General features: G+C 50.0%; 1 protein-coding gene across 10 annotated transcripts in view; it reads left to right on the top strand.

Moving 5' to 3' along the window:
* The window catches only part of RAP1GAP2 (RAP1 GTPase activating protein 2), a 224,356-nt gene that overhangs the window by 137,883 nt on the left and 74,227 nt on the right, over window positions 1-12,246 (top strand). The window contains exon 1 of one of the 10 annotated variants that reach the window (XM_077851698.1): window positions 8,668-8,798. The exons of the other annotated variants lie outside the window; for them this stretch is intronic. Within the exon in view, the coding sequence (XP_077707824.1) occupies window positions 8,772-8,798 (27 nt within the window). The 5' untranslated portion in view covers window positions 8,668-8,771. Of the gene's footprint in view, window positions 1-8,667; window positions 8,799-12,246 lie in introns of those variants that run through there. 10 annotated transcript variants of the gene reach the window in all.

Here is a 12,246-nt window from a genome sequence, read left to right as displayed (position 1 = left end):
GGGGCTTGAAACTGGAGGTGGCATGGCAGTGGAGATGGAGAGAAATGGGTGGATTTGAGTTACGTTGAAGAGGTTGAAACAATAGGATATGTTATTAGACTGGACAGGGAAGGCATCTAGATATCTAATTGTCCTAGATGAGATTTAAGCAATAGGTGGACTTTGGTCCCACTTTTCTGAGATGGAAAAGGCTTGGAAAGGTTCTGGGATGAAGATCACAGGTTCTGTGTTGGACATGCTGAGTTTGAGATATTCATGAGGCAGCAAAGCAGAAAAACCACATATGCATTTGGAAGTGATAATTTGGAGGTTCAAGGAGAGGTCTAGGTTGGAGACATTTATGTGAGGAGTCAACCTAGAGATGGCATTAAATCCAGGGGGACAGATAGGAAGCTTGGGAAGACAGCAGAGATAGAGATGAGAAAAGGGCCCAGGCTGAGCCTTGAAGATGTCCACAGAGGAGGTTTCCAGAGGAGGAGGAATCTGTGAGGAGGAGCCTGTGAGGGAGGGCTGAGGGAACACCAGGAGAGAAACACTCCTAGGAAGCCCAAGGAGGGTAATGTTGAAGTGGGGAGTGGTGCTGAGAGATGAGGTAGAGCAAGAGTTCTTGGGTTTGGCAACATGGAGGTCATTGGTGACCTTGCAAAGAGTAGTTTCAGGGGAGTTACGGGGCTAGATTGATTAGCAACGGAGACAGGAAGACTGTATCACTTATGGTGTAGAGAATGCCACAGAGCTGACCAGAGTGGCCAAGTGCAGCTGGAGGTGGGGTGTCTTATGTATATGGTCAGACTGTCCTGGTAGCTGGGATCCCCATCACCCCCATTACTGTCCTGCCCCAAGAAAGTAGTGGGCTCCTTTTGCAATCAGGGCGGCCTGTCTCCTAGGGCAGAACAGATCCAGGCTGCCTGGCGGTGCTGTGAGAGGATGGCTCAAAGGGTGACTGCCCAGGCCAAGCCTCACATGTTCAGCCAAAGTCACAAATGGACCTTCCTTCTTCAGGAGAAATGTCCTGTCCTTTAGGCCTGGGAGAACAGGGTCATGATTTCACCTCCTGGCAGCCCTTTCAGACTGGTCACTCCCAGGGCTCCAGTTTACCCCTCCCTCTGGACAGTCATGTGGCCAAAGGAACTCCCAGTTTAGTGAAAATGGGGCTGTGCCTTGGGGTTAGGGCATATCACTTGCCTTTGGGGATCTGGAAGGGTCCTGAAAGTGTGTCTGGGTGTGTAAAAGGCCAGACAGAGCTGTCTTTAGATAGATTTTTGTCAGTCACCTGTCTCCATCTTGTGTATCTGCATCACAGGGAGTGACTTGGAGTGCAGCTGTGGGTGTGGACTTTCTGTAGGGCTCCCAGGCTCCCTTGTGACCTGTACCATCAACACCAGCCTGTCACCTGGGGCCAGGGTTGCAGGGGTCTGGGGCTCTGTGACCAGTGCATCAACTGCAAAGTCATCTAGGCAGACCCAGGGAGTCTGGGTCCCCACCACTGTGTCCACTGCCTGCTTCACTACTCAGGTACTCCTGGAGACATCCATAGGGGAGATCAGGCCTCAGTGGGGGCCGTGGCAGGGTCCTTAAATGCATCTGCTGCTGGGTCCCATGTTTCCCGCATGGCATACTCATGTGCTCTGTCAAGCCTGCCCTGCCTATAGCCTCAGTGTGAGGTCTGGAAGGTGGGCACAAGCCCTCTGAGCCAGGCGTCCATACCGCTTCCGACACATCCCCTGGATGCACACCTCCTTTGTTGTCTGCCTGTTTTTGAGGAAGAGACCGGACCGCTGTGCAGGCAAATTAGAAACAGCAGGAGAAACAACTGTTTATTGTAGGAGGGCATGTGCAGCTGGGGGATGGTCCTCACCCTGGGGGACTGCAAACCTGCCAGGGGCGGGGTGTGTGTGTGTGTGTGTGTGTGTGTGTGTATGTAAGTGTGAATGTTTAGGTTGTTTTTTGTTGAAGTTCCCTTGTGAGGCGTGTCTTTGGGGGTGGGTGCTGCAGGACTCTGCAGGGGGGATGTATTAGTAGCTGAATGCTGTCCCCCACCAGGACAGTGGGGCCTGGGCTGGGCAGCCCAGCAGTACCACTCCAAGTCTCACGAGGACCTGTGTTTGCCCCTGCACTCCCATTCATCAGCCTCAGCTGGCAAAAGTGGGCGGGGCAACCATGCAACTTGACATATGGTTTATGGGAAAGAGCTGTTCAGTGTCAACGTCCCCATGTGCTTGTACATGTGTAATTAGGCTGTTGGAGCTCCAGGCCTGTTAGAATCACTCGGGACGAAGCATTTATTTAGGTAATCATTAACTGGAAGATGGGGAAGGGAAAGAACATGCAATTTGCAGATGTCCCCTTCCTGCAGGTTAGCCACTGGTAAAACCTTCAGCACGTAGAGAGGTGGGGGCTGGCATCCCCCCAGCCTTCCTACTGCCTTCTCCCTCTGGGGAGGGGACTTTTGGGTTCTCTAGGGGCCGCCAGGGCTGAGGTGTGATGACTCTGATGGCATCTCTCAGGCACATTGGGAGCATGGTCCTGATGGAGAGGAGGGGAGAGTGGCCCCGGTCTGCTCTGAATGAGTATGGGAGCCGAGGCACAGAGCTAGGAGAGGTCTGTTGAGAAGGTTGGTTGACATGTAGTTATGTCTTGGCTTGTGCTGCCTCCTACTTTAGAAATGTTGTGAGGCTGTGTCCTTCCACTCAGTCTTGCCTAAAGCCTTTGAAGTGAGTTGGGCAGTGAGAATAGAAGTAATCTTTATTTTGGAGAAGAGTGAACTGAGCTCTGGTCACTCATAGCCAAGTGATCGGCAGGATGAGGACCCCCTTTCCTGGTGGTAGCTGGGTATGTTCATGGCTCCCTGAGGTAGTCTAGACTGCTAGTAGGGCAGTGACACTCCCAGGGGAGGGCAGGGGACAGCTCCTGAGATAAAGGAAGGGGAGCAGGGTCTGCTGGGGAGGGTGCCGGTCCCATGTCTGGGCTGGGCTGGGTTCTTTCTGACCAGGCAAACCAGCAGCAACTTCTTCAGCCTCTTTTCTCCCCCGGGCAGGGGGTCAAGGCCAGGACTGGGAGAAGCAGCTAGTTGACAGCAGGATCAGTAGTGCCTGTTTCTTAAAACTTACTTGTTGGAAGACGAGGGGGAGAGGCAGGGTACAGAAGGCTTCGGCTGTGCTCGCTGTAAACCCAGAGTCCAAGTGACGGCATGGCTGCAGTTTCCACTCTCACAGAGCAAGGACAGTGGGCAGGAGGGAGAGGGGAGACAGGGGCAGAGAGAAGGAAGCAGAATGGGAGAGGGGGAGTTGGAGGGTGCCCTGGTTTACGCAGGCAGCTTGCCTGGGGAATGAAGATCACCAAGGAGTGATGGAGGGAGGGAGAGCCATGCCTCTGACACTCAGCTAGCCGCCCCCCCCCGCCCCCCTGACGCCAATTAGATGAAGCTGTGGACATGGGACACTTTGCATTTCAGGGACAAGAAGGCTGGAGGGGAAGCAGAGATTTTCTTGGAGGCCAGCACTGCCCTTTGCTCCTATGCTCCCAGCCTCCGTGTTGCTTTACTTCCTGTTCTTAGCATAGACACCAGCAGAGGGCCGCAGTATGGCCACTGGTGAGACCCAGAGCCAGGCTACCCTCATACTTTCCTGACTGCGAGTTTTTGTTGCATTGCTGCCCAGCACCCTCCTGCAGGCCTCTGACCTGATAACCCCATGAGGTTTACTGAGCTGTTTCTCTGTAAGCCTGGAAGTTTCAGGCACAGACTGGGTGGGATCCAGAAGCTCTGCAGCCGGGCACCCCAAAGCCTGGCTTGGAGAGCCTCTACTGGGTAGACTCCATGGTTCCTTCATCAGTCTTGGGCTGGGAACAAGTGTCACACCCTTGTTCCAAGATAGGGACGTCTTGGAAGTGGGAACCTCGGTTGTTTCCTAGAAAACGGGGCTGGACTGCCTCAGGCAGTGCCTGTTGCAAACTACCCACAGGGTCTCCTGGCCTTGGTCATAGTCCCTCATAGCATTAGTCTTCCACCATTCATTTCATGTTCATAGTTTAGTTGGGACAGTGCTTTACAGCTTATGAAGCATTTTCTTGAGTGCTTCTTGTTCTCACAACTACGCTGGAAGGGAAGAGTTCTCTCCTCCACTTTATAGATGAGAAAATTGAATCTTAGAGAGGTATGTGTAGCACTCCCTTTAGCCAGCTGGTAAGACACAAACTTGAGGCTTGTGATTTCAAGTTCAGTATTCTTTCTACTACCCCAAGAAATAATTACTGAGTACGAATAATTACCGAGTAGCTACTACCGTATTTCATTGCTTCTAAGATACACATTTTCCCCTCTCATTTAACATCTTTGAAGGGCTACATCTCACTAGCAATACATGCCCCGGTTTGTCACTGGTGGTGTTTTTGCTTTGTTATAATGTGATATATAAAATAATATGTATCTTGTGTGGAGGTAGTTCTAGATTTGATGAAATCTGGTGTGTGTAGACTTAGCTTCTGCCTGCCAGGAGTTTTTATTAATCTATTTATTTAATTAAAATTAAAATTAATTCTTTAAACATTTATTTGTTCATGAGAGACACAGAGACAGGCAGAAACATAGGCAGAGGGAGAAGCAGGCTCCCTGCAAGAAGCCCGATGTGGGACTTGATCCCTGACCCCTGGGATCATGCCCTGAGCTAAAAGTAGTTGCTCAACTGCTGAGCCACCCAAGTGTCCCTAAGTTAAAATTTTTAAAAAGATTTTTTATTTATTCATTTGAGGGAGCGAGTGAGAGACCGTGAGCATGATGAAGGAGGAGGATCAGAAACAGAGAAGCAGGCTGCACGCTGAGTAGGGAGCCTGATTTGGGGCTTGATCCCAGTACCTCAAGATCATGATGTGAGCCAAAGACAGATGCTTAACCAGTTGAGCCACCCAGGTGTCCCTGGAATTTTTAATCTAGAGGAAAGATCAGATAGTCCTAGCCATTAAGAGGAAACAGAATATGGTATGTACCCAAATCAAGTCAAGTGCCCTGGAAATTCTGGCTGCAGGGTTTCAGAAAGATTTTAAGGAAGGACAGGTGGGATTTGGAGCCAAGCAGCCTGCCCCTTGTGTACCCACCAGCTGATCCAGACAATGCTCCCAGGCTCTGTTAGTGTGGCGTTTCCCAACTTGGACTCTGAAGGCTGTATTTGTTTTGCCAGTGCTGTCCTGTGGACCTCGTTTTGAATCTGTCAGCCTCAGTTTCCACAAATGTAGAGTGGGATTAAAAATAGTAACTGCCTCATAGGTGGTCATGAAGATCAGAGTCAAGAGTTCCCATATAATGGGAACTCAATAAATGTCAGCTGCTCCCATCATGAAATTAGTCGTAAATCTGACCGATTTAGAGTTGAGAGACAGTTGCTATCTTTGTGTTAGGCACACACACATTTGTCATCTCATTTCGTCTTCAGACACACCCAGGATGGTGGAGGGGGGGATTGCTCTTCCAGTTTTACAGGTGGAGAAAATGGGGTCCAAGGTCACACAGCTGGCTGGTGGCTGAGCTGGGAGTTGGATGCTGGTCTGCCTGATTCCCACTTGGTGTTCTTTTTACTGGACCACAGGTGCTGGTGAGAAATTCCAGTAGAGAAGGAAACCCTGCAGATCCAGGTGAACTTGCTACAGGCAGGATGTTTTATAATCAAATTATTACCGTTGGGCATCCTTAATCGTGGGCTTTCTGGTAGAGAAGGAAGAGAGATCTCATTTCCAAGGCACAGGAGGCTAATTTGACAGAGAGGAGATTGGACCACTCCCGGTGGTCCGTGGGCAGTTTTGTCCACCAGAATGGCTGTTCGACTCCCTGGCCCTCATTCCTTCTTCTGTGCATGGCTGGCCTCAGGACTGATGATCTCGGCCTGTGGGCCCACCTGGCCTGCCCACTTTGGAGAGGCTGCCAGTGCCAGGGTATGGTCCTGTTGCCACAGTTGCTCAGGACTCTGCCAGGGGCTGTGAGCCTCCTTCCCACCCTCTAGAATTTACCAAAGGCTGATACACTGCTCTTTTTCCCGTGCTTTGCCCCTTCTTGCTCTCCATTTTCTCCACCTCATCCCCTCTTTCACCGGGAACACTTGGCTCTGCTCCTAACAGGCTGTGGGACCCTAAGCAGGTCAGTTAGCCTCTCTGGACTTTGTTTCCCACCTTCTCCCCAACTGAATTATCATAAGGGTCAAATGAGAGGTAGTGGGAATGAATCCTAGGCCTGGAGATTGGCTCCTGCTCTACCAACGTGGATCCTTAGATGCTGGACTTGATTTTCTTGTAGCTCTGTGGCCTTACCTGCAACATGGGGACAGTAACCCCTTTTTGGAAAGTCTTTCCTTTGTAGCATAGCCATTGCCCACTCTTCTGTGCATCCATGCAGGCACTGGCTTATCCCCATTACTGTTTCTCTTTTCGAGTTGTAATTATTTACCTATCTGGTTGTCTTAGTCACTAGATGGAAGTCAGTTCCTTTATTTAGTTATTCATTCAGCAAGTATTTATTGAACACCTATGTGCCAGGTGCTGAGGTTACAGATGAAGTGGAGGGAACAAAAAAGAAATTATAATACAGAGAGAGAGAACAATTCCATAGGGCATGTGCAAGATGCTGTGGCAGCATCATGGGGGGTGGGGGTGCGGGGTGGAGGCCTGAAAGGCTTCCTAGAGGAGGTGATGTGTAAGCTAAGGCCTAAAGAGCAAGTAGGAATCAACCAAATAAAGGGAAGTGGGTATGAGAGGGACTGGGGCTCAAGCCAGAGGGTATCAGTCAGTTGCCTGTCTCCTTCCTAGCTGTAGTTGCCTCTGAATGCATTCCTGTGCAGAGGCAGGGGTTTGGGCCACAGGGCTTCCTGGGCCCTGAGGTGCCATGGCAGGGGGGTCGCAGAAGTATTTTGGATGTGCTGCCTGCAGGAGGGAGCCTGGCAGAGTCGGGGCTCAGCTAAATGACTGATTGGCTCTGAGCAGGAATGCAGATGAGCCAGAAGCAGGGGTGGGAGGGAACAGGGAAGATAATTGAGGACACAGGAGCCTTACTCTGGGTACCTTTCCCCAGGGACAGGGAGGCTGGTTTTCTGTTAGAATTTTAAGAGTCAGGAGGGACATTGTCCTGCCTTCTCTGCAGCCAGGGATCCCCCTAGCACATGGCATTTACAACTGTGTGCAGTGGCACAGTTTACAACCTAGAGCTCTGCCCTTCTCCCTCTACCTTTATGACTTCCAGTGTCATTTCCAGCCCCCAGAGATGGACCCATGCCAAGGCCTCTCTGACCTCAATTGAGCTGTGCCCTCCTTCAGCCCCTGGGGACATTTCCTGGCCTTTGTCCACCCATGGATGCTTTTGGGTACTCTGGAGCTCAAGCAGTAGCACGATGGGGCTGGGCTGAGGAGAGTTGTTGGGCCATGTGCCTGGTGGTGGGCGGGATCAGAGGATGGAAGGCAGAGACAAGGTTGGCTTCTTGGTGGGGCTGAGCAGGTGGTGGGGTACTTTTCATGCCACCAACTAAAAGGCTGAGAGTCTCCACTGGACACAGTATATACACCATATCCTGTTCTAAAACATCTCGCAAAGTGGGTCATATGTCTCCATTTTACAGACAACAGAAACTAAGGCCCAGAGGCCGAGGAACCAGCTCATACACCTTGTAAGCACTAGAGCCACGAGTTGAAACCTTGTCTACTATTAAGTGTGGGACTCTTCCCACCACACCATACTGCCTTCTGGTGTACTCAGTCCTTTTCTTCTGAGCCTCCTTCCCTTTCTGCCCAGAGCTGGAATGGGATCGACGGTTGTAGATGGATGGTGAATGTGTTGTATTTATTAGTGTTGGAAAGAGACTCTGAGACCCAAGTGAGCCCTGGGCCGAGCTTGGGGACCTGGCTCCTTACTCCCCACACTTGCACTCTTGTTAATGGCATAGCACTCTGGTGCCTCTGGACCCTGAGTTGTGGAGGTCACTTGTCTCTCCAAGCCATTTGCTTTATTTATTTTTAATTTTTCTTATGGGATAGCCATAAGACAAGAGGACTGTTCTCTTTAAAAGCATTTTTAAACAAATTTTTTTTTTAAAACCAAAGTAATACATGTAATGATTCTTAAAAAAACTAAGCTGTTACTGAAAGAAAGCACTTCGCTATGCTTCTGCCCTCCTATAAGCCCCACTTGGAAAGGAGCCACTTCCCACTCTTTCAGGTGTTTCTTCAAACCTTTGAGTAGGACTGTTGAGGATCTGTGAGGTCCATGTGAATGCCTTTAAAGATGCGGGCACCTGCTTACTTGTTTTGTTCTTATTCTCCTTATATATAGAGCTTTCCAGTTCACAGATGGGAACATTGAGGCCCCCAGCACACGAGGTCCTGCCTTCATCCCACATGGCAGGCCAGCAGCATTAAGAGCTCATGCTAGGATGGAAGACGGGAATGCTCCCTGCACCCTTTCCTATGCCCCCAAGTGGGTCTCCTCATACACCCTGCTGGCATGGTGCCTCTCCCCTGGGAGAGGGGACACCTTGCCCTTATGACACATGACCACCAGCCCTGGGTTCCTAGGACAACAGCACTGGCGAAGGAGGGGGTCAAAGGTCAGGGCTAGTCAATGTGGAATAACAGCTCCGGGCGGACACCCAAATCCTGCAGTTCCTTGTTTGATCTTAAGGAAGTTGTCCAACGTCAGCAGCAGCCCAGCAGCTGTGGTGGTAGCAGCAACAGCTACAGTGGTCCTCAGGGAGGCAGAGCCCTCCTGCCCCCCGACCTGCAGGGGAGGGCACTGGTGGAAGATGATGGATTTCTTAAAGAACCTTTTGGTGAGTGTCCCTGGGCCGTGGAGGAGTGTCCAGGCCCTGCTGTCCCACCTGTGGGTGGGTGGGGAGGAGCCAGAGGCTCTTCCCCTGTGGCCTGCCAAGGAGCTCCTGTGGCTCTGGACCTACTATGGGGCAGAGGAGCCACCTATCACTCAGGGACCGGGGTGGGGGTAGGGGCTATGTGTGTGGAGGGGATTGTGGGAGGTCATGGGGCAGAGTTGAGGACAAGAGCCTTTCCTCCGTGGCCTGGAGATCTGGAACAGGGTCCGGTATAGGGCCAGGCAGAGGTCATAACTGACAAGGCTTTTTGGCCCTGTGCGGGAGCTGGAGGGGCTCCACAGCCAGCCGCAGGCCGTGTTTCAGGTGGGCGCGCCCTGCGACAGAGGGCCAGGGAGGGAGGGTGGAGGGACTCTGTAGCTGGGCTTCTGCCTGGCCGTGGACACTTGGAGCTGGCCAAGCCTGCCTTGGAGGGCCAGCCCTCTCTCCCTCTTGTGGGGTGGTGCCCTGAATGGCCCTGGCAGGGGCTCTGCTCCTGTCACAGAGCCTCAGAGCTGTGCGGTTAGTGTGTACTTGAGAGCAGTGTGGGGATCCCTGGGTGGCGCAGCGGTTTGGCGCCTGCCTTTGGCCCAGGGCGCGATCCTGGAGACCCGGGATCGAATCCCACGTCGGGCTCCCGGTGCATGGAGCCTGCTTCTCCCTCTGCCTGTGTCTCTGCCTCTCTCTCTCTCTCTCTCTCTGTGACTATCATAAAATAAAAATAAAAATTGAAAAAAAATATTAGAGAGCAGTGTGTGTGGGATATTCCAGGCTAGCCAGGAGAGTCAGGGTCCTTTCCTGCCAAGCCAGATTATTCTTGGAGGCTCTGTGGATCCCCTAGTTCAGCTGTGCCAGGCCCTTTGTCCCCTCCTAGGGAACATGGCGGGGGGGTCTAGGTTGACTGGGAGAGGTTGGGACTGCTGGACCCCTTGTCACTCACAGACCTGTCTGCTGTAGGCTGAGGTGGGCGCTGTTCTTTGGTGTCTTCCATCTCCTTGGCTTGGCCTCTTTTCTCTAGGGGGGCTGAGGGTGACAGTTTAGGGATGAGTGTGGGCAGTGGTAGGACACTTATTTGGGGGTGGGGGTAAGGAGTCCCCCAAATTTTAGGCTTCGCTGCTCCAGGACACAGGGTGAGTCTGGTGACCCTGTTACTAAACCAAAATGGCCTGACCCTTGCCCTGGACCTTGGCAAGAGTGTGGAGTGGTATGTTGGAGAGTTTTAAGTTGGGTACTGATGTCATTTGCTTCACTTTTCAGAAAGACCATGTGGCTGTCATATGGGGAGCTGATGAGGGAGGTGCAGTATGGAGGCCAAGAGCCTGGCGAGGAGGCTACTGCATGGTCCTGATGAGGGACAGTGAGATACAGTGGAGGCAGGACAGCTGCTGAGAAGTGCTCAGACTTGGGATATGTTTTGACAGTGGACCCTACAGGATTGGGGGTGGGGAATGAGGGATAAAGAATCCAATGATGACGACTCTGGGGCTTTGTCCTGAGCATTAGGATGGGTACAGGCTTTTGAGGAAAAACATTAATGAGAGTTCTTTTGGCCTTGTGAAGTCTGAGATGCCCATCAGACATGCGTGTGAGATGTGGAGTTGGCTAACCCAGATATATCTGGACTTCCATCAGGGTTCTGCCTTTATTGAGTGTGTTTACTCTGGGTGGGCTGCTTAACCACTCAGTCCCCCCACCCTCTAACCCCCTCCCTGGACACTTGTGAGGCTTATGTTGTGGCATTTGCGAAGTGCCTGATTCATTGCCTGGTGCATCACGGGTGCCAACAGAGGATACTTCGGGGCTTTCTAAAACTTTGCTTATGTCATCTCGTTTTCCAGCTCAGGGACATTCATGGACTTCCTACTGTCCAGGGCATAGTATGGGCTGATTTGGCTCATAGATGTGTTTTGTTTGGTCCACATAGAGATTTCTAAAACTTTGAGTTGGTTATCAGTGTGTAAAATTGGGAGAGTTCATATGCAAATTTGGATTTCCGGCTTATCTTAAAAAATTGAAAACTCTTATAACACCGAGTTTGCATTTCTGCTGGTAGCCTGGCTAGACACCAGCCGCAGGGGTACATGCTCTGCAGCTCAACATTATTTTACTTTGTTGATGTTGAGATGAAATTTATAGAACATAAAGGTAATCATTTTAAAGTGAACAATCCAGTGCATTTAGTATGTTCTTATTGTTTTGCAAGCACTGCCTGTTTAGTTTTACAGTATTTTCATTACTCCCAAATGAAACCCCCTTGTGCAGTTACTCTCCATTTCCTCTCCCACCAGCCCCTGGAAAAAATGAGGTTGCTTTCTGTCTCTCTGGATTTATCAATTCTGGAATTCTGGATATTTGAGAGACATGGAACCATACAGTATGTGACCTTTTGTATCTGGCACCTTTCACTTATCTCAATGTTTTTGAGGTTTGTTTGCATTGTAGCAGTGCTTCATTCCTTTTTGTGACTGAATGATACTCCACCCTATGGAAATGCTTATCTGCTCATCTGTCTGTTGGTGGGCATTGGGATTGTTTTCAGCTTTTGGCCTGTGTGAATGGTGTTGCTGCTGTTCACTGTACAAGTGAGCAACTTTTGTGTAGAAGTATATGTCAGTTACCTGTTTTCAGTCCTTTTTGGTCTATACCTGGGGTAGAATTTCTGGGCCATGAGGTAACACCAGTATGTTTAGCTTTTTTTTTTTTTTTTTTTAAAGACTTTATCTATCTATTTGAGACAGAACGTGAGCAAGCACGATCAGGGGGAAGGGCAGAGGGATAAGCAGAGTCCCCTGAAAGCCAGGACCCTGAGACTGTGACCTGAGCCAAAGTCAGACACTTAACTGACTGAGCCACCCAGGTGCCCCTATGTTTAACCTTTGGAGGAATCACCAAATTGTTTTCTACAGCGGTTGCATCATTTTACATTACTCCCAGCAGTGCATAAGCATTCCAGTTTCTTTTCATACTCACTAACACCTGTTAATTTCTCTCTATATTTTTTCATGATAGTCTGCCAAGTAGGTGGGAAGTGGTATCTCACTGTGGTTTTGATCTGCATTTTTCCCAGTGATGTTGAGCATCTTTTCATGTGATAATTGTCCATTGTATATCCTCTTTGGAGAAATGTCAATTCAAGTTCTTTACCTCTTGTTAAATTGGGTTATTTGTCTTTTTAAGTTACGAGTTTTTTTTTTTTTTAATAGATATTCTGGATACTAGGCTCTTATTGGATGTATGATTTGCAAATATTTTCCTCCCATTCTGTTGATGTCTTTTGACTTTTATAATGTTGCTTTGAGTTAATTTTTGTATATGTTATGAAGTGTAGAGTCCAACTTTATTCTTTTGTATGTGGGTATCCAGTGTTTCCAGTATCATTTGTTGAAAAGACTATTCTTTCCCCATTGAGTGATCT

Source organism: Canis aureus, chromosome 16 (genome assembly GCF_053574225.1).
Source record: "Canis aureus isolate CA01 chromosome 16, VMU_Caureus_v.1.0, whole genome shotgun sequence".
In the NCBI taxonomy this organism is placed as follows: domain Eukaryota; kingdom Metazoa; phylum Chordata; class Mammalia; order Carnivora; family Canidae; genus Canis; species Canis aureus.
The sequence above is the reverse complement of the archived record's forward strand: the minus strand, read 5'-3'. Positions and strand labels throughout refer to the sequence as shown.